The sequence below is a fragment of the Chamaea fasciata genome, unplaced genomic scaffold (assembly GCF_029207755.1).
Source record: "Chamaea fasciata isolate MVZ Bird 193981 ecotype frontalis unplaced genomic scaffold, bChaFas1.0.hap1 SCAF_2, whole genome shotgun sequence".
In the NCBI taxonomy this organism is placed as follows: domain Eukaryota; kingdom Metazoa; phylum Chordata; class Aves; order Passeriformes; family Sylviidae; genus Chamaea; species Chamaea fasciata.
This window is the reverse complement of record NW_027094087.1, coordinates 43173450-43196531: the sequence shown is the minus strand read 5'-3', so window position 1 is coordinate 43196531 and position 23082 is coordinate 43173450. Positions and strand designations below refer to the sequence as shown.

At 41.5% G+C, this 23082-nt stretch overlaps 1 protein-coding gene across 2 annotated transcripts in view; it reads right to left on the bottom strand.

Moving 5' to 3' along the window:
• Window positions 1-677: 677 nt before the first annotated feature.
• ZC3H12C (zinc finger CCCH-type containing 12C) overlaps window positions 678-23082 on the bottom strand; it is a 44446-nt gene continuing 22041 nt past the window's right edge. For both annotated transcript variants that reach the window (XM_066175803.1, XM_066175804.1), the window contains 4 exons: window positions 12523-12662; window positions 9530-9764; window positions 8533-8639; window positions 678-7780 (listed from right to left, as the gene is read on the bottom strand). In XM_066175803.1, the coding sequence (XP_066031900.1) occupies window positions 6384-7780; window positions 8533-8639; window positions 9530-9764; window positions 12523-12662 (1879 nt within the window). In that variant the 3' untranslated portion in view covers window positions 678-6383. The remainder of the gene's footprint in view (window positions 7781-8532; window positions 8640-9529; window positions 9765-12522; window positions 12663-23082) is intronic.

The window sequence follows — 23082 nt, the reverse complement described above, 5'->3', positions numbered from 1 at the left end:
TGGCCAGCAGGGCAAGGAAGTGGATCCTGCCCTCGTGAGACCCCCACCTGCAATGCTGCTGTCTCCAGCTCTGGGGTCCTCAGCTCAAGAAAGATGTTGGCCTGTATGAGCAGGTCCAGAGGGTCACAGAGATGATCAGAGGGCTGGAGCACCTCCCCTATGAAGACAGCCTGAGAGAGTTGGGTTTGTTCAGCCTGGAGAAGAGAGGCTTCTGGGAGGGCTTACAGCACCTTCTGGGATCTTAAGGGGGATTACAAAAAGGAGGGAAATGGACTCTCTGTGTGGGCAGATAGGACAAGGGGCAATGGTTTTAAGCTAAAATAGGTTTAGATTAGATGTTAGGAAGAAATTCTTCACTGTGACCATGGTGAGGTACTGGAGCAGGATACCCAGGGAAGCTGTGGATGCCCCATCCCTGGTGATGTCCAAGGCCAAGCTGACCAGGTCCAGTGAAAGGTATCTCTTCCCATGGCAAGGGGTGTGGGACTGGATGATCTCTGAGGCCCCTTCTAAACCAAACCTTTCTATGATTTTATTTTTGAAACTCTTCCAGTTTACTCAAAGTGAGCAGCTTTGTTGCAGGTTTTGCGCAGGTAGGAACACAAAGCTGTCTATAACTCACTAGCTGCTCTAGACTTTTTTTTTATTAAACAAAACCAGCCCATCAATGAAGAAAATGAATCTTTATTTTTTTTTCTCTAAAAGCAGAATCCATGTACATGGTTTTTTTATGCTTTATAGGTGGTTTTAAGATGTGAATAGTCACATCACAGAAATAATACAGAACAACCAGTGAAGGAATGAAGAGCCAGTTTGACAATTGCTTTATCAAGTAGCCCAAACGTTATTTTTAACTAATGGTTTTGCCAGAGTGGACTTCAGGACAATATTAAAATCGCACCTACTCAACACAAATACAGAGATAATGACTGGGAAAAGAGCTACAAAATACAATTATTGCTGCTGTATCTGCATTGCTTCCTTGTAGGATACTTAACTGTATGCTGGGAAAGCAGTTTTTAAATTTCAGTTTCATTAAGAATGTCATTTAGATAAATAAAAAGCAACCAACCAGCCAATCTCAAATGGTAATTTATCTGAGAGCAAAAGAAAATGGGTTGTTCTAAAAAAAAGCGGAGAGGTTTTGTTTTATAAGCCGAAGAGTGGATTGTTATACTTTGAAAAACAGAGGCTGGATGTGCTTAAATATCTAAGTAAATTTGGTTTGCAGGCATTCCCAATGCCTGCAAAGGGCAATCCTGGCCGAATGACCTGACAGCACCAGTGAGATCTCCCCTGAGCCTGGGAGGAGGTGGCTCTCCAGCTGTGCTCCTCAAGGTCCCAGCCCAGCTGCATTTACACACATACCAGGTCTTCTCTCACACCACCAAACCAGCCCACACCCCTACTTGTGCTGCAGTCAGGTGTACGTGTCTGTGCTTGGTAGACTGGGCCCTCCCAGGGCTATTGAGTGTGAGAGGGAATGAGAACTATTGCAATCATTTAGCTTAAAGGGTAGACAGAATAATAAACACTCCAAGTACAAGTTATGACAACCCTTTAAGACCTGAAAATGGAAGGTGGAAAATTATTTCAAGCACACTGATAACTATGAAGCACACATGGTATTTGGTAGTGCCTTTATAAAACATCTGTGAGAGACTTGATGTGCACCAGCACATTACCCTGTACTGCACGGCAAGGAAGACCCAGTGTTCTGCAGGATACTTCCCACGTAATGTGCCTTTCCTGTGTGATTGGGTGCCTAGGTCAGCAGCTTCTGATGACACCTTGAGAAATGTATTCTAGAACATCTGAAGATGAATTTGGAACGCATCTTATGTTACCGAGCAAAAGGTAGCTGGAAAAACCATTTAATACAGGTGATTCTAGGTTTAGTTACATGATTAGCCTAAACGATGTGCCCAAACTTATTTCATTTGAACAAAATTCTTAAACTATGCCTCTCTAAAATTTACAAAGTATATAAAACATGTGATTTGAAATTTATAAAACCTCAGCCCTTTTACAGAAAACAAAACAAGCTCATAGAATTTTAAGTTTAAATCCACTGGTTTTTCTTCTCAGCAGTTTTAGTTCCTATGATAAAAAAACTTCAACAAATGGCATTCCACCATGGCCTTATAATGCAAGGAATAAATTAGCAAGTCACACTGTAAATAAAAATAAATAATTTCCAAGTTTTTTTTCTTTTTTTTTCTTTTTTTTTTTTAAGTGGTCTTTTTAATTGCACAGTATTTTAAACTTTCAGTAGCAATGAGAAGTCAGTTAGGTATTTTTCTAAATACTCCAGAGAGTAGGAAAGCATTATGTCTCATTTTTCAAGCTTTACACATTGAAAACACCTTGGTCAAACCATCAACTGATAAAACTGGTAAATGTTTTGGTAGTCTCTTACTGTGGCAAGATGCTGCAGTATCTCTCACCCAAGGCATTCAGTCCTCCAGCACTCAGCCTGCTGGGGCAAACGCCCCCAGTGTCCCCTTCCAAGTGAGGTACTCTGGTTTACACCAATAGCTTTGATATTTTTGGAAAGGTTGTCACTATTAGCTACAACTTTTACAGCAGAAGTTCATCAACATCTCAGCAACAGTCTGCACCTGCTGAGGCTGCAGAGGTCTCCTTCAAGGGCCTCCCCAGCCTGGCATGCCTTCCCTTTTTGGGGCATCACAAACACATCAGGCTTTTGGCTCTCCCCAGAGCTATTCTGCAGTGGAGGACCAAGCTACAATTCAGACATACCAAAGAAAATGGGACACTTGGAAAGGTATGATCTTACCTCAGACTATTAGCAGTATCTTAAACCCACTTGCCAAATATATGTATATATATACACAAATATATATATATTACACATATTTTAAAAAACAAAAAACAACAAAGTGATTAATACTGTCATAGCCTGGGCATATTTAGCTCAAAGTTAGTTATCTACAGGACACAGTTAAAAACTCTAAATATTTGCAACATGTTGTATTGAAAACAGTTGTGGGCAGATGCCTAATGTATGTGCATTAAAAATGCAAAAATTACTGATGCAGTTATAACAGCTTGAGATTTTATCTAAAAATACAGAGTTTCTGCTAAGTATCGAAACAACTCTCAAGTACTGAAGGCAAAGGGAAGTTTTACCCTTTGCCCTCTTAGCTGAAGGACAGCTCTAACTTGAAGGTACTAAGTCCTTCATTGCATCTATGGCACTCAGCTGGGGCCAAGACAGTATCACTGAATTACCTCTGCTATTTAAGGATCATGGGAGGTTACAGTTCAGTTATTTGCATCAATGCAATTACATAGACAAAGGCAGTATTTGACCAGCATCATTGCATCCATGTTTGCTACTGGTGTACTCTTTAGAAGTTGTTAAATATACAGACTGATCTCATCATGGAGATGTTCACACACAATTCCTCCATCTGTTACCACAGCAAAACAAAAGGAAGTATCAAGGCAAACATTTTGTCCACAGTAAATTTCCTTTACCCAACATAAGTAAGTCTAAGGGGAACTAGCACATCATTGCACAACATTAAAATCCACCAGATTACTCCTGCTCTTGTAGTTTTAAAGCATTTTCAGTGCTTGGGTGCAAAGCACAGAACCTATCACAAGAATTTCCTAGCAGTCACCACCCTTTGGGGATTCAGTACTGCCCTGGCTGTGTGCGGAGGCAATGGACACTGCTAACTCAGGCCTGGGCAGTGCAGCTCCTCACACTGATATCCCAATGGCTATGCCTGCTGAGCCCCTGCTCTAGGCCAGACTGTGACATGTGCATGGCAGGAGCATCCTGGAGCCCACATCACAGGAGAAAACACAAAATACTTCTATTACATATGCACGTTTCAGTTCATGCTTAAAGGAATTGAACTTTTGGCAGAAGTAAATACCTACATAAAAAATAAATGTAGAAACCCATTAAAAACACAAACACAATAATTGCATTATTAAAACAGCTGCATCTACACTATGGTGTAGTACTTCAGTGTAATTCAATTTAACCAAATCTTAGTGTACAACTAAGATGAGAGCCATTTCCCAGTCCAAACCTCAGCGTCAGCGCTGCATCAATCTCTACATTAAAACATGCTCTACGGATGGCGACCAACCAAATCCAGGGAAAAACTGTTGCCAGAGGTGAAGAGGTCTTCTCCCTAAACAGACAAGGCAGGACAGATGGTGTAGAGCCCCTCTGGCCTTGCCACGGGGACAGGCAATGGCAGAACCTGCAGCGCTCCGGCTGTGGAAGCTGCAGGAGCACCACGTCCTGAATTGGTTTGCTGAACATGGTTCAGATTATTGGATATGTCTATAGCACAATGCTCTTTAGAAGCATTTACTGTATACCCAAACCCTACTTGCTGCAACACATGGTGTCACACAAGTAGTGAAAATGTCTTCGTAGTCAAAGGTGCTTGGACATAATTTTCAGGCAGCATTTTACCTTTATTTTAGTGAGTTCCCACTACAAAGATTTTAGAAGGAAGAAGATGCCAATAGTTTATTTTTTCCTTTTAGTATGTGAAATTGAGACAGACACCTAAATAAATACCTACTTTTACTTGCCTAAATCTATTCTATGTCTGAAATCTCTAATTTTTAAATAAGGGATAAAATGTTGCCCAAAAGACTAGTTATAATTATACATTTGTGTTTCTAATCTACAAATCAAAATAGTTCTCAGTTAAAAAGATACAATTTGTATCAACAGTAAAAGGTACTTTCTGGTTCTTCAGGGCCTTACTTAAAATTCCATCAAGTGTACCAAAATTATCAGCTGTAATAGTGTAAACGAGTGACTTTTTAAACACTGAACATCGTTACAATGGATGGAAACCAAAACCGTCGGCAACCGATTATGTACATGGAAGTACATCTGACATCAATTGCAAAAAATATTTCTATTTTTCATATATATATATAAAAGCTTAAGAGGTGCTAGTAAAACCCATGACTTTAAACCAGAAATATCCCTTACTAATGCTAAAACAGACTTGGCTTGTCTGTTTCTACAACTACACTATTTGTGGCAAGAATCAGGCCTACACAATGTAAAAAGCGAAAAACTAACTCCAGGAACACATATGGTATCTTCTCTCCCCATAACCCTCCCCTCCCCAGCCAAAAAAGAAAAAAAAAAAGTTTAAGTTATTACTTTGAGCTACAATATCATTACCATAGTGCAGTTAATAAGTGTTGCATATCCTGAACACACAAAACCTTTTCAGGCCAGCCTTGATAAATAGCAAGAAAAATCAAACAGTATCTTAAATACAAAACTTGCATTGAGATAATTAAATTCATTTAAAAACAGGTAAATATTTTATGAAAAGCATATTTTATCCAGTACAGTTGTGCAGCAATACAAAGGAAAAACATATAAAACAACTAAACAGGGCCCTATGACTTCAGGTCCCCATCTACTAACCAGAAATACAGAGAGTTGGGTAACAGCACATGGGAACTGAAACAGAGTGGCCTGGTTTGGGATGGTTCTGAGCACTTGCAGTTTCTCTTAGCTTCTAAGGGGGCTGCAAATTCTCAGCACCTTTGAAAATCAGGCAGTAAGGCTTTTACCATATCCATAAATTAGTAAAAAAAATTCTTTTCCTCCTCTGTTTGCATCTGATTACTAATTGACTGCCATCAACAAAAACCTTAACTATTTATGCAAAACAAATAAAGCAACGAAAAGTGCCATACTATAAATTACCAATATATTGTTACCCATTTCACTGTTAACTGGTAACTTAATTATTTGTTTCAAATGAAGTCAGTGCTGTAGTAAATCTTTGTTTTCTACAAACTGGTGATTACAGCACAAAAAAGCTCACAAAATCAAACAAACATACATCAGACATACTCATGGTGGTGTAAAAAGTTCGGAAACTTGGCTTGAAAACTGGCTTGAAAATTGCCTGTCAGAAGTAGAAAAATCCTCTTTCTGCAGGTTAGTATCTCACAACCCAAGGATAAGCATCCAGCAAGTTAAAAAATGAAATCAAAAATCCCAACAAAATGTAACAATGAAAAGAAAGTGCTGCATATAAACCCCTGATGCACCAAAGATTATAACCAGAGACGACAGATTTTTATATATATATATACATGTATATATATATATTAATTTAAACTGGAACATCCTCCAGATGTGAAAATAGCCATTTAAAAATTTTCAAACTAGAACACAAAACTTATCTGGTACTTCCAATGCATGGGGCTATACATACAGTATTTCACATAAACGGATTACTATATAACCTCCTTGCTGAGAAGGAGATCCCAAATGCTATTGTAGCAAACCTCCCTCAGCCTTAGAGCTGAGCTGAAAACTACGAGACACCACAAAGATGCATCATCTCTCAATAACCTAGCTGAGACTTCTCCACTAAGATGGCCGCAGCGAGCTGCTGAGCGTCCGTCACGTGAGGGTTCTTCTTCATCACCATCCTCACGAGATCGGGGGGGAAGATGTTGCAGAGGTTAATGTAAACCTTCTCCCGGGTGTCTTGGAGCCTCGGGGGGTCTTGCGGGATTCCACAGTAAGGAACGCGCCAGGGCTGGTCCTGCTGCTCGGGAAGGCTTTGGAAGGCGAACTGCTCATAGCACGGCTGCGTGGGGTTGCTGGGCAGGGAGTACGTCTGGCGGTAGCCGTAGGCATCCATCCCATAACTCTGCCTATCCCAACCTCCCAGCCCTTCCTGGCCAGAGTAAGGCTTCCTGTGTCTGAGCGGAGAGTTTTCGTACAAACGCGAGTCCGAAATGCTGTCTATCCTCGTGGACACCAGGGCCCTCCCCAGATGCAGCGCCTTGGAATGGGACGAGCTCTGAGGTGCAGAGTAGTCGTTGGGACAGCTGGAACGAGCACCCACTGCTGGATGCTGCAGATGCACAGCCATGTACGGAATGGGAGATTTGTGGTGATGCTTTGGTTCTTCGTGACTGTAGCTCTGCACTCGAGTGAGGGGCTCGTGGTAGCTCTGCAGGAAGGGCTGGGTGTTAAGGCGGCTGTGGGGGTGCATGTGTTGGCACTTCAAGTTCTCCTCTAGCTGTGGGTCAGGTGAACTCACGTAGGAGCGGTCGCTGTAACCCACGTAGGAATCGCTGCTGCCACAGCTGACGCTGCCCTCGCTGCTGCAGTCGGAAGCTACAGAGCTGATCCGATAATCTGTGTCCAGGGAGAAGCGTCTTTCAGGACTGCGTGGTCCAGATATACTGAGATTTGAATACGCACTCAGCATAGAGTAATACCCTACATCCACCGGAGAATCACATTTTGGATACTGGTCATAAGGCATTGGTGTTCCATGATTTTTGGTTGCCATCATCACTGTGGGATACTGTCCCTGTGGTCTTTGATCCTGAGGCGGGAAGTGAACTCCGGATGGAAGGCTGTTAGTTAAAGGTGCAGTACTTTGGGGTTTTCCAGCAGAGGAGCTTGGTATACTAACTAAAGAAGGTACAGACCTGGTTTCTAATTTGTTTTTGGTGGGAAGCTTTTCCTCCAAGTCTTGATAGACTTGAGTCCTTATACTAGGATCCGATTGCCTCTTTGGAGCAGCACGCTTCAGCTCTGAAGTGCCATCACTTTTAGTGCTACAGGGAACACTATTGCTTTTTACCAGTCCTCCTTCACTTGTAGTTTTGGCAGCTGTGCTTCTAGACATGGCACGAAGTTCATCAGCTACAGATCGCTGAGGCTGATTTCCTCTTTCTGGATGATAGTATTTGCATTTGTGTCCATAGGTACATTTCTTCCCTATTAATACAAACACAATCAGATTTTAAAAACTTCAAAGAAAATCTGTTTGCCATCAAATTATAGAAATGCCCCTCCTTTGAAGTTTTACTGTTGATTTGAAAGATCTTGCAAATGAGATTGGTTTCGTGCAACACGGGGTGTGCTATAAGAGCTCCTCTCCTGCTTTGTGGGGAAAAAAGAGGCGGTGGTAGTCTCCTGCAGCGGGTGCTCTGACAAAGCAGACCAACACTACCAGCCACGTTTTGAGCTGGATGCAGCACTGCCAGGGAGGCTGTATACACCTGCTGTGTCAGGCCAAGGCAATATACAGGCAGAAAACTTAGTAGGGAAGTCCCACAGCCATAAGGCCAGCAGGTTTCAGCTCAGTCAAGATGCCTGTAGGAATGCTCAGTAGCAAAACTTCAGATAGCTCAATTAATTTTCTGGAAGAAAACCTCAATATCTCATGACATTAGAAAAGGGCATCTGGAACCTGCAAAATTTAGGTGTTGATTTGGATTTATTCCAAGGAGTGATTAATTAAGTTGCTCCTTTAGTTCAACTAGTAGACAGAAATGTTTTCTAAGTAGCACATGAAAAAATCGCTTCAGTTTCCACCATCAGCTCAGAGTTTCAACCCATCTCAGGCTAAGACAACAACATTAAAACCACTGTTAAAAAGTTTTAAACAGTTTTGGCAGTGTCAAAATAAACCAGGAGCTTGCTCCCCAGTCTCAGTACATAAAAATTGAAGGGTTAAATCAAATTACCATATGGACATGGTTGCTTCTTATGTTCTGGCACAATAGGCTTCTTCCTAAGAAAATTGTCCAGACTTGGACCATGGCGGCCAAGAGGATCATCAGGAGGCATAAATCTATAAAGAAAGAACAACGTATTATGGAAGCAAACAAGCCTTTTCATACTACCTATGCAATGACCAAGGACCTCAGGACTATGCTACACCATAACCTGCCATCCTGTCATTTTTAAATCTGGGAACCTCAAGAGCAGTTTTAGAAGGCCATCTTTCTGCTGCAAGTACTGCCTGAGAGTTAGGTCACAGGAAGACACTGTGTGGACACCCCTGGACTGCTACAGACACCTTTGGTCCAGCTCAGCTGAGGCTTTGTGGCAAAGCAGGGCTGTAAATAACCCATCCCAAAATCAAAAGTAAGGGCTGCAATACAGGCGGCCATTTCTTAAAACACCATTACTAGCTTTGCAAAACTGTGCTGATGGCCTAGGATTCTTGCATCAGCATTCAGGCACCTCAACACAAGCGCCTGCCTGGGGGAGCACTGAGTCCCTATCACTACAAGAAGCCACCAGCAGTAACTGCAGTCGATATGTAGGCTGGGGTACATTACTACAGATGGATCTAATCAGACAGTTGAACTACAGACCCCCTGATGTTCATTCCAACCTGGGTTTCTCTATGACTCTAGGACTTAGGAGTCTAACCACAGGCACTCAGAAATGTTGGCTCAGTGTATCAACAGAGCTGGAATATTATACCATAGTCATACATCAAATTTACATTGGCATACACCACAGAGGAAAAAATAGCATAAAAAGACATAAAAATGTTGCTACAAAAACAGTTTCAAGTACTTTTAATCAGAAGACTAAATTTAGATTGACTATTCCTCCTGTTTTCCTACATGTACCTTATGATTTGGGTGTAAGATAAAAAGGTCGTACAAATCTTCAAACTGTCCTTTCCTCAATTATTTTAGTGGCACGTGTAAAGACAGAATGACTTACTTGTCATTAACAAAAGAATACATCAACAAGCGTTCATCTATAAACTTCTTCCACTCTGGTTTTTCATTAGCTAGATCCCTGTAGTTATCATTGGAGACAATGATGCCATCTGACTCAAAGGCCAACTTCACTATGAACCGGTCATCGTAGCACACCACCCTTCTCCCCTGCACGCGCCGGGACGGTGTGAAGACGAGAATCTTCTCCTTCTCTAATTTACGCAGGATTTCTTGATCTACAAGGGAAAAGAATCAAAAGTCAAACGAGAGAGAAAAGAAAAAAGTTTTTTGATTTCTAAAGATATCAGATTTGATGAAGAAAATCCAAGCATTTAGGACTAAAAATGTCTTAGATGGTTATAGTCCAGTAGAGGGTGTCCCACACGATATCTGAAGTTATAGTCAGCAGTCAGCTGGCAATACTTTCAAAAAACCCTGAAAACAAATTAAAACCTACTGTTCCAACCATTTCTCTAAGACTAGCACAGGGGACATAGTTCATGTTCCTGTGGCTCAAAAGAAAAACCATATTATCAAAATGCCTGTGGAAAACAACTCTGCCTGAAGGGGTCATTTTAAACACCATTGAATACAAGGACTATACCCAAGTACAGCCACGGTTTTCCCATAATTGAGCTCCTTGGTGAAGACAGACCTTTTTCGTCTCTTTGTAGAACCCAGCAAGAAACATCTTTTGAAAGAATTCCAGTAGCTCACATTAATGGGACTGTCTCATGAAAGTCTGTCCATCAACAGAAGGGGTACCCGCAAGGACTAGAAAACCCATATTCTGTACAAGTACTCAGGTTCTCCACAGATATCAACAGCATTCCCCAGAAAATCTGATCTGATGTCATTTTGTAACCAAGATCAAAAATGAAGATGGTTTGTTTTGGTTTGGTTTTTTTGTTAACACCAGTAATAGTTTAGACTGTATCTTTCCTTGAATGGTTTACACATTTATACATAAGTTCTTATCAAAGCCAAACAGAATTTTCTTCAATCCTTCTAAATAAGTATATTTTGCATTTTATGTAGTTCCTTCTTGTTCTACACAATCTGTCATTCACATATCCCAAAAGTATTTTATTTTTGCTTTTCCAGTGTGGAACAAGGAGCTTTGAAAGACGGACCTCAGGCTATGAAGGAGGTTGTACCTAGTACTGGGGCACCAACCCCTAATGTTGATTCTGCTACCTATAACTCCCCTTGGAGCAGACAAGCTATGAAAAAAAACCTAAAAAAACCCCTAGGCAACATCTAAAACAGCAGAAGATGCTTGCACAGTGAATATGAGTCATGGCTATTAGTAATGGTTATTAGTAAACTCAACTGTTTTGTAGCATAATAAACTTGACAGGGAACATGTTCCATCTGGGAAAAAAAATTCCAACAGGGAGAAATACAGCATTAATATTACATATAAGCAATATGTTTGATACAAGCATTTATTTGCTTAGTAGAGAAAGCACAAGATTTTAAATTAAATACAACCTTTTTTTTATTCAACTCCTCCACAATGTGCTACATGATGAGTGAGAGTGAGATGGAAGGTGATTTTTTTCCCTGTTAAGAAAGAATTAAAAAAGATCTGCCATATGATGACTTATGGGTACTGGTAAGAAAGATGTGGCTGTTGTTTAGTCCAAGAGGCTTCTCATGAATGCTGACAGTCTAGAACCATCCCCACATTAGTCACCTTGGGCTTTTTCAAAACTCCAGCTGGCCGCGTAGTTCAGGTGTGTATCTCTGGAAACATAGTGTCAGCACCAGGTATTTTACATGCCTGGTAGCACAAACACTTCCTGCATCCTTAGAGGAAAACAGAAAATGCAATACTTTTACAGAAGATCCAATAACCTGCTCTGATCTTTCTCCCATTTTCAGGGTCCATGATGATCCATGGAAAACTGATTTCTCATTGCTTGACAATTGACCACTGCTAGGTCAATTCTAGCCTTGCTGCTTTCTTGAAACACCTTTTGGGGCATTTAGCCCTATGTACACTTCAAGCAGATGTCACAATTTAATTCTAAGTGGCCAATTTTTTATTACTTAGCCAATGCTCTTCTCATACCCCAAACACTAGTACAGCAAAAGAGAACGGCTTCAAGAGAAAGGCTCCACACTGCCAGTGCTGACAGAGCAACACTAGCTTTCCAAATGTCTCCTTGTGTTAACAGGCTACATTCTAGTAGCAATCAAGCAAATGGAATGAAGTGTTGAGAGGATCTTTCCAGATATATGAAAATGTACATGGCAATCAAAACATACTTCTGTATTTTTTTAGAAGCTACAGCTATTAGTCTCAAAAGCTTCCTCACCTTTAATGGTAGCTGTGCTGGGCTGCCCCATCCCTCTCCCCTCAAACCTCCTTCTTCCTCTCCAAGTTCTAGGATTTTTTAACCCCCAATTCCTTCCTGCTTCAACTTTAAGGCAGTTGGAGGATGTCTCTACAGCCTTCACAAAGAATTTGTTAGTTTGATAAAGGAACATATACCTCTACACCAATTTTTTTTTCTAGATAAACACATTGAAAATTAACATTTTCAAAAGTTGTCTATTTGCTAATAGTAATGACAAAGAGGGGAACCATTCCTTTTCTGTCTGGATAATTCCCATAACCCAAAGCATGGGCAGAGACAGGCCAGCCTGGCAGAATCTGCTCACCACAAGAAATAATACCCAGCAAACTACTAACTTCAAACCTCTTTGCTACGAATGCTGCATGGACATAACAGATTTTAAAAAAAGGCAATCACATTCTTCCAGAAGTAAGTAGCAACATAATGGAAACTTGAGCAGATGAGCAGAACAGAACAGGAGGACTTGGAGAGGGCATTGCTTTGTCTTTTTCCGCCTATAGATCACAAGGACGTCACTACACCAAAGATACTTTCTGTTACAGCTTTTCATTGCTAAAGGTTTGTTCATGTGAGCATCAGCACTCCTGCTGGGGAAAGCACTGAGCAAACAAGCAGAGACGGAGCTTACCTGTTATAAGAGCATCTGGTCTCGACTGTTCTTTCCTCCACGCTGGCACAAACACAGTAACATCCTTGTGGCCTCTTTCCAAAAACCAATCTACTGCCAATTTGATTCCTCGACAAGAAAATACTTCTTTGTTCCCGTGGCTGAAACACACATTGAAATTTTTTATTAGATGACTTTTCTATGACCGTAAGTGGAGCTCAGTAAAATGCAGATGTCATAGCATGCTCTTCACTGGCTCCATGGTTTCTAAAGGCAGCTGGGAGTCTGTCTGAGCCTTGCCCAAACACAGCCATCACTTCCAAAATGGTGTGGGAGAGGGCTACAAAATCTGCCAAACATATTTATCACCTGTACACAGATTTGACAAGCAAAGAAAAATCGAAGTAGGGGCTTTTAAAAATCCTCATAGCCCAACCAAATGTATGGGGGATAACAGGCAGCTCAAAGACTTGATGAGGGAAAGCAGGAGGCCCAAAATACCAACATGAGAGTGCACCGTGTTTAGGAAATGGCAGCAGATGAGCAGAGGTGTGCATAGCAGCAGGGGAAGGGACAGCAGAGCCAGCTGCTGCAGAAGCTCCACAAGGTCCTGTGTGAACAAGGAAAGAGAGAGGAGAAGCCTCCAAGCCCAAGGGGATGGCAGGCACTCAACAGGACAAATTAGACAAACTGGAGAGATTGTCCAAAATCAACACGGCAAAACTAAGAATGTGCTTAGTAAGTACTTCAGAAGGAGAAATTAACATGTATTTAAAAAGCTGTGAAGAGACAATTAATTGTGATCAGACACAAGCAAAACAAAATACGTGTCTGTTGTGCAATAACTGTCTGGGGTAAGGCAAGAGACGCAATTATGTCATTTTCTAAAGGCAGACAAGTCTTTGCCCTACTTCTACATCCAGTTTCAGGCATGACATTATAGAAGACATAGATGAAATGGAAAGAATCCAAAAGAAAGTGAAAGGAGACCTATGGAGAAAGGCTGAAGGAAGTACATTTAGCTAATCTAAAAAAAAAAGCAGCTTGTAGAAGAACAAACCAATCTTCCATGTATAAGAAGTAACTGAGGGAAGACAGCAATCAACCAATGGGTGTCCACAGAAAGGTTCAGGGAGCAGGGAGCTGCAAGGGTGGCTGCTGTGAGAAGAATTTGGGATGGCCCCATGATGGGCACACCCAGTTCTAGCCAGCTCCACAACGCAGGAGACAGGAATGAGGGAACACCGAGGCGTGAGGATGAGGAGCTGCTTCATGAGGAGCAAGGACACCCCCAGAGGGACTTGCACACTAGAAAAGAGGAAAAGTGCAAGAAGGAAGGAGCAACAGAGAAAAGTTGCGACATTCTGACCCCAACCCCCTGCACTGCTCACAGCTGCTCTGAAAGGACTGACTGCCACCTGCAGCTGTGACAAGGTGTAAGAGTGACGCTGTGGTGAGGTAGTGAAGAAGACACATTTGGAGTGAAGCGAGCCTGGAAAAGGGGACACAGTCTTCTCCCTAAGTATTTTAACATTTGTCTTTTTGGTTTCCAAATACCTGATTTGGAATTAAATATTTATATTAACTGGCTAGAAATTAAACTGAATTCCCCAAGCTGAGTCTGCCTGACATAAAAAATTATTTGATGAGTGATCTCCTTCTCATTATTTTGAGCCATGGGTTTTCTTGTTTCTGCTCCTGCTGTTTTCTCTCCCATTGTGCTGGGAGGAGGTGAGCCACAGCCAACCCACTATAGTCCCACTGGATAAGGACAGAAAAGTCCTTAACTAGAGTAAGGAACAGTTAAGCACTATGTTAGTAAAAGCTTTCTCCCCGATCCGTGGGACAGTCTGGCCATGGATTTTGGGATGTCCTCACTGGACACTGCAGAACAAGTTAGCTCCTCTGAGGCCCATCTAGGTTCTCCATGCAGAGAAGGAGACAAGCTACTTTTGCGATGTCTCTCCCAAACCTGCAGCTCTGTGTAGCAGAAGAAACAGAGGCAGGGAAACAAGCCATCACCTTTCACTTGACTGGCTTGTCATTTATAGCAGATATGCCACAATCTGCTTTCCGGAAGGGTAAAAGACAATTCTTTGTATGTGAATAGTGAAGGGACAATATCATGACAGATAGCCACAGGAATTTTAAAAGTCCCTTCTCCTTGCATGTTTTGAGGTAAAAAACCACCATAAAGGTATTAAAAGACTTTTTCCCCCTCACTAGGAGAGTAAGTACCTACTTTTTCCACTTTTCTAAAACATAGCAATGCTGTGTCTTTCTTGACACTGTGGGAGCTTGAGTAATTGTGCAGTAGACAAAGTGCCAAAGAAAAAGTGAGAAAACTTTTGCAAAAATGTTCTGATTTCAGAAGCCTGAGAAGGAAGTGGCATACACTTGCACCTGTGTCAAGAGAGAATGAGTCATGGCTAACACCTCTTACAAAGCATCATTCTCAGCAAAGGCTGTGTTGAAGGTCACAGATCCCAAACAAAAGGAAAAAAAAAAAAAACCAAAAAGAAGAGCTCACTACCATTAACTGGATTTAAGTGCGGAAGTGTCCTACTTCCTCTTCTAATGAAACTGGAGACACTACCTGCAAACATAAGCATATACTCTCATATTGCAGTTGTTGCCAACCATAATGATCAAAGCTTGTAGATTTTAGCTGGCATGGGGTACTCAAAGGATAGTTTAAGCCCATCTTCTGTGCCTTTAGGGCTGCACCAGGAACACTGTCAGGACCAATATATCTGTGTATCTCAATATCTTGCTCAGTTATAGGCCTCTGGAGTAACACATTCCCTGTTTTCTATGATCATACCACACAATATAGTATTACATCATAACACTGTAATAATAAAACACAGACCAGTATTTTTTCTAGGCATTGTTTTATACTATGCAAGTATTCTTACGCTTGTTTGGCTGCAAGAGTAGTATCTCTGTGTATTTCAAAACTTATCAGGAATGGGACACCAAACCACACACAGATGTGACACACTTTAAGTGCACATGCACATAATGCATAACAACGACCAACAATTTCATCCATGGTCTAATTCCATCTTCCCTCAACGACACAAGATTGGGACACTTGGTGAATATTCAATGCCCAGGGAGCAGACATAAGGCCTCCTTTGCAAAGCCTGAGACACGAGGTTACTGCTCATGCTATCAGCAGGCTGCAACCATAAACAAATTGTATTCCATTTTAAAACAGTCAGGAAGATCTTGTTCCAGCTATTAAAGTCCAGTGGAATCACTGTACTGTGATTGCTCTACACAATCTCCATGGTTTCAAGAGGATAAACCCACCTTTCACTTCTGACATTGAAAAAGTGGTGTGTTAGACTACATTTTAGCAGCACTATGTTTCTTTCTGCAACTCTGAGAAATAATTTCAGGAAAAAAAATCCTGGACTCTTGGAAAAAAATGGACGTCCTTGCCTAGTGCTTTCCATCAGGTTGTAGTTGAGGCCATGCTTTTAAAGGCAGAGGGAGGACCACGCAGTTCAGCTCCTTAGTTTCCTATTGCCTAGTACAGACTATTAAAATTCTTTCATCCAGAATACAAATTTTAAATATACTTAAACTGTATGAAGCAGAAGTGGGGAATGCATTACAATGCATACCAGCTATTCTGCACTGCTGAGCAAGTGAATTTATAACTTGTATAACTCTTCCTTCTTTTTTCTGCTCCTTTTCAGACACATGCCTAAGCTCAGATCTGAGCGGATACAAATTCCAAGGAATTTAAATCATTAGTGAGAAAGTCTGTGAAAGAGATGCGCAATTAAAATTTGTTCTTTTGTTTTGTTTTTATGCAGATTTGATGCTCTTCATTTTGTATCTTTCTGCTTCATCAGCTTTATGATACGTCATACGGTGAAAAGACTGAAATCATGCTATGCTGCTGACTTCTTTTCCTTCTTCTTAGTTGTGAAAAAGATGACAAATGTTTGTACTTATTTGTCAAGAAACTTCCTTTAAAAAAATCTCTTTCCAATTATTAGGAATACGAGAAAGCTCAGACCAGTCAGGTTGACAGCTGCAGCCCTGGATGAGATACTGGTTTATAGTACTTTGATTTTGTTTGCTGACTATGTTTCATGTACCACTCTCAGCTGAAAGACAAAGTATATTCATTTAGAAGTATCTATTTCTTTTTTGTATCATGTATGAATGATTCCTTTTACCACCACTTTTATATTTGGTCTGTTGATAGTTGTAGTTTTATTTTTAAATAAAGAAAATAAACTAGCATGCTTCATGAGCAAAAACATCAATCAAGCATTTTTTAAGCTAGGAGAATTAGTAATAAGTGTAAAACTTCTGATGAGAACACTTCTCATTTTCTCTGTTACCTTTCTAGACCCCAAATCAGATTTCCTAGTGACTGTCTTGGAAAGACTTGGTACACACATTTAAAAGACTCTTTAGAATACTTGCAAGACTTCTCGTGTGGTCTAATAAATATCCAAACCAACACTCAGATTCTGAAAGCTACAGAAAACACACACGTTGATGACAAGAGGTCCACAATAATGCCTGTTGCATACAGGTTTTTATACAGCTGAAATCTGGACACATCCACACACTTACTATGTAAAAGCATACTGACTAAAAGCAAGAACAAAACTAAAACTCGTACTTGCCCAGTACGAGTTATTACAGCGTTATCAAACTATTTTCTTCCATCATATCATGGGAGGAAGAGTGCTCAGTCCATAGCACAGACAGAGAAGACTTTCCACCCTGTATCATATCAGCGACTCATAACCCTGTCAGCGTGGTTTGTAACTAGCCTCATCCCCTTTTACTTACTTCTTTTTAAGCTCTACTAACTCCCTAATCACAGAAATCACTTGTCCCAAACCATTTTCCATTAACTCGAGCCTTCTATCAGTCCTGCACTTGTTCCCTGTATATATGTATATTTTGGCGCTGACATGAAGTAGACAGAACAGGTGCCAAATGTTGGTTTTCCATTTGCCCAAATTACTTCAATGCTTTAAGGTGTTTTAAAGAAGAAAGCCATGGAAGCTGTCACATATTTCACTACACCTTTTGCCTGTAGGGCTTCCAATGCTGGAGCACTCGGCAAGTGCAGCAGGTGCTGTCTCCAGCCACAGCTGCAGTGAGTCTCTATTCGAGCAGGAGCCACACACTCAGCACTTGAGGTCAAAACAGGCAATGAGAAGCTACACTCAAAGCTGCCAGTGACAAGCTCCTCTCCATGTGATTGTTAGTTGCTGGAAAAATATTTTAATCTATTCCTTAAAGGGCCTTCTCAAAATAAACTAAAAAAATAGACAGATAGTACTACTGAAAGACAAATGCCTGAATCAAGGTACCAAGATAAAACCATGTCTACCAAACTCAGCAACACAATCTGAGGAGAAGCTAATGCAGCTACACTGTTAGTTTGTTAAAATAAATGAGCAATTAAATTGTCACATGAAAACTCCACATGGCATAAATGAGACAACTGAGCCATCCTTTGGCTGACACAAGGTCCAGTTGTGGAGAACCTTCTTTTGTAGGCAGGATATCAGTGAACCTTTTACTACAGCCAAATGACCTGCCTCAGGGTTAACAGATGGGATGAAGGCTCAGATGCCTGAACAGAGATGTCTAACACTGGTTAGGCACCCCATGGGCACTCCTGAATGGCACTGGGGGCTCTGCCCACGACTGTCAGGCCTGGGTGCATGTTTCTGGTGCCACCAAGCACCTACAACATCCACAGCTGGCGGGATGGCTGGGCATGAAAGCTGGAAGAAAACTGTAAAATACCTGTCTTAAAAGCGGGAATGTATTTAACTAAAAACCAACTCCCCATATCAGCATCTTCCTCTTCCCAAACAAAAATTAGTACACTATTTATCTCATGCTGTGTTTTCCCTTGTGCAATGATGTACGATCAAGGACCATTTAAATACACAGGCCAAGGTTTTCCAGAAAGGGAAGCTGAAATGCATCACCTCCGTGGCCTGGGAATCCCAAGGGTGAAGTTTTCCAAGGAATCTAATTGCCCAAAACAAGATCAATTGATTTCAATCTGCAAATCAAAACAGTACATGATCAAAATACTTTGATTCTTTTGCCCATAAACTTCTGAAAGTTGTTGACTAAAACTAATAATAAAGTAAGTAAAATAATCAAATAATTCTACATTAGTGTTATCCTCATGTTGCGCTCTCTGTAGGCACAGCAGACTTCTGCCAATAAGTTTCTAGAATAAAGTTTTATATACATTTGAAACATTCTTTTCACAGTCAGCAAAGAAAGTCTGAAGGTACCAAGGGCACCTAGGGAAAACTAATATGGAACAGAAGCAAATTAATAAAATGGTTATAATTTTCTCACTGTCTTTGTAACTAACAATTTTGTTCTTCATTCCTAATTTCTTGGTGGCAAAACCCTTACTTTGATTCCAGCAAAGAAAAGTATCACAACAATAACCAATTTTAGGCCATTTTCAACATCCCAACCTGATCCTTGAAAAGGACAAGCAAAGGCAAAGGACTGTGAAAATATGCTGTCACATATTTCTCTCTTCAGAAGGAACTCCTTTGTTCTCAATCTTAGTAGTAAAGGAAAGTCTTAAAGGGTCAAAAGAGAACCTTAAAACCTTGCCTCTGTTGCTTCAAGGAGATACAGGACCTTCCCCCCGACCCCAAACCAGGGAGGCTCAGCTGACGAAGCTGGGGATGCATGAAAGAGCAGGTACAACAACTCACTGGAGAACAGACGGATGAAGGGGTGACAGCTGTGACAAAGAGCTGACAATACGCTGTTGTTAGAGGGACAGATCACTTTCTTTTGCTTACCTCAATTATGTAATAGGAAAATTTAGGGTAGCTAGAATCTTACCACAAAAGGAGGGATACAGAACTACTAGTGGCTGAAATATCTTACCTGGCTAGTATCGATACTGTGCAGCTTACACTAAATAAGGCCCTGAGTGCATTTTTATGGAGGACAAATGCCCCTCTCACCCACATGGACCAATGTTTTAAATGAAGATTTTGCTTTACAATATTATTATCTACATGCAAAACACCCAGCTCACCTTATGAAGCAGAGTTACAACTACACAGTTCTCTGGAAAACTGACATAGGTCACTGCTCAGGTATGGCACGACTGAATTCTGGGCCCTATCACTTTGTTCAGCCTCACTCCTTGCTGTGGGAAGGGTCTATCAAGGTCCACAGTGGCTCTAGGGGATTATCTAATTTGCTGTTCAGCTCTGATTTTAAGTTTATATACACAGAAAAATCAGTCTCATCTGTAAGAGCATTCTAACAAAAAAATTTGATGTTCAAGTCTTAAACTGTGGGTATCCTTCCTCTTCTGGAAAAGGATTAAGTCAACACCAAGAAAACAGAATAACATAAGAAGACCAGATTTGAAGTATCCTATAGATGCTAAATAGCAATTCTTCAAGTCATAGCTTGCAAAAGCCTCCTTTCTGCTATTCAGTTGAAAGAGGATGTTTTCTTTGTTTTTAAAACTTCAGCCAATTCATATCATTTAGACTATATACACAAGATGCATTTAATGCTCATTTACAGTTTAAGGCGCAAATGACAAGCAACGTCATATGAAAATCTAAGGAAAGCCTTCCAAATGTTACCAAAAGGCAGAAAAACTGAGCGTTGGGTTTTTCTGAATCTACAGTTTGCTAAAGCAGCTTGTCTGTAACAGGAATAGTCACCAGACTAGACTGGCATACATGCAGCCTCTGGCTTGCCAGAAGAAGTTGTTCTGACCCAAGTTGTTCTGCCAAGTAAGTTGTTCTGTGCTGCTCTAAAAGAATTCATGAATCCATCTTCATTAGATGCAGCCAGTTCCACAGATATGAATATCCAGTCACATAATCAGACATATCCTTCCTCCTTTTTGTCGGATCGAGTCGTCCTCCCAATGACAAAAATATCGGGTTATGTTTACACGTCTAATGGAAAAGTAATCCTTTCTGATTCCCCCCACTCTCTGAATTAGGAAGGTGAATCAACTCATTTTGCAGCCACCCAATCACTAGATGAGATGCAGATAGGAAAGCATCCCTGGCAGTGGGATAGAGGCAAGCCTAAAAGTAAATCACTCTGTCACTCGCTGGATGTTTTGTGAAACTACATCCTTAATAGTCATGGAACGGAGACACAGGGTAGCACAGTGTTTGATGCTTCCAGAAGAGGACAGCTGTCTCATCCTACTTGAATTACTGGACAACAGTCACCTCAACCTTCTCCCTAAAACTTTCCCTCTCCATCAAATACATCCTTTAAATGAAAATTAGTAGCTCTTATCTAGAATAATTCTGATAGTAAAAACAAACTGCAACAGTAAATGGTATCATCAAGTATGTGCATTACAACAACATGGGGGTAAGAATACAGAGCAAAGTTTAACCATTCCTGTGATAATGTGTGAGAAAGCTTCCAAGAACACCTCTCAAAAGACTATCTACAGTCCGGCTTAGGGCACAGGCCCATTTCCCTTTCGCAACTCCAGAGTCAACTCATTGGCCACAGCTTGGAAGAGCAAAGAGGAAAGAAAAAACTGTGACAATTTATAGCTCCCCAAAACAGGACCCTGGACATTTACATACAGAAATCTTAAGAGGACTGAGATGCAAGTGAACTCCTGTTTCTCTTGCATGTAAAAGCTGAAATCTTTCCAGTATCTGAAGTGCTTAGTTACTGGTACCTATTTTCTTGAAGGGGAAAGGACAGATCCTATGAGCAAACAACTGGCTGCACAACTGGCATCAGCAGCTGAGACTCATCTTTTACATGAGACTGGCTTTCCTAATCTAGGACTGATTTCTAGAAAAAGGTGGGATGCACTGGACCAACCAGCCAGTTGGCAAAGATGCTTTTGTTCTGACAGACACAGCAAGGCACCAGCAATCCAGGAAGTCTCTGGAGTGCTTTTGCGGTAACTTCTTAACACAAGTGACCGAGTACCCGACAAGTGCACCGGCTGAGCCTCATACTTAGAAACGAGGGAGAAGGAGACTGAGAAGGGAAGGTCAGGGGCAGCCTTTGCTGCAGTGACCATGAGAGGCAGTTTCTACGAAGAAAGAGCAAGACAAAAAGCAAGATTACAAGATCAGAAGTCAGGAGAGCATATTTTGGCCTACCGAGGAGAATCCCATGCAGAGAAGAGGGCACAGGAGAGATGGTGCATTTTTCAAGATCACCCATGCCAAGCTCAAGACTGGCCCACAGCAATATGCAGGAAGTTGGGCAAAGGTAACAGGCTGAGACTTTCCCTCAGCCAACTTCTGGGAACACTGAAACAGAATATTGCCCATCTGCTGGGCCCTGGTGGGTGTTAAGGGAGCTGGTTAAGGCCTCCCTCGGCAATTTTTGAAAGGTTGTGGTAACTGGGGATGTTCCTAATGCCTAGAAAAGGGAAAATATCCCTTTCCATTTTAAGGGGGCACAAGAAGGATAATTCAGGGACCTACAAAGCTGGTCAGCCTCACCCTGATCCCTGCAAAGGGGATGAAGCAAACCGTCCTGCAAACCCTTTCTGTAAGTAGATTGGATGAAGGTGACTGGGAACAGTCAGCATGGATTTAAGAAGAAATATGCTTGAGCAGCCTCATAGCCTTTTGTGGTGAGATGACTTGTTCAGTGGATGAGGAGAGCAGTGGACACACTATTTATTGTGGCTTTAACAAAGCTTCTGACAGCTTTGCTCTTGTAACAGCCTTCTCTTATCACAGCCTCACTGACAAACTAGGGAAGTAGAGGCAAGGTTAGAGGGCAGAGATGGACTGAAATCTGACTGAACTGCTGCACTCAAAGGTGATTAGTGGCATAAAGCCCAGTTGAAAGTCAGTATCTGTGTACTCCAGGGACTGACACAGGGGAATGCATTGCTTAACATCTTCATAACGACCTAGATAACAAAACAGAGGCCACCCTTGGCAAGTCTGCAGAGGATGATCATCTGGGAGGAGACCACCAGATGGGTGTACTCTTATTCAGAGGGACCCTGCTCAGGGTAGAGCAACCGGCCAGCATGTACCTCAGCAAATTCAACAGAAGGAAATGCCAATCCAGCAGCTGCAGAGGTCTAACACTAATCATCAGTACAGGCTGACCACCTGGAAAACAACTCTGAAGTGAAGGACAGGGGGGTTCTGGTGAACACCAACCTGATCACGAGGCACCAATGTGCATTTGCAGCACAGAAGGCCAACAGCCTCCTGGGCGGCATTAGGAAAAGTGCTGCCAGCAGGTTGAGGGAGGGCATCCTTCTCTACTCACACATCTGGAATGCTGGGCTCAGTTCTGAGCTCCCCCATATAAGACAGATATAGACAATACTGGAGAAAGACCAGTGAAGCACAACAAAATTAATCAAGGGACTGAAACACCCTTCATACAAGAAGGAGGGGCTGAGAGATCTGGGACTGTGTAGCCTAGAGAGGAGAAGGCTTGAGAAGATCTTATCTGTGTGTCTAAGTACCCAATGGGAAGAAATAAAGGGAACAGAAACTGATTTCTCATTGGTGTCCAGTGACAGAAGAAGAGGCAATGGGCACAAAACAGAAT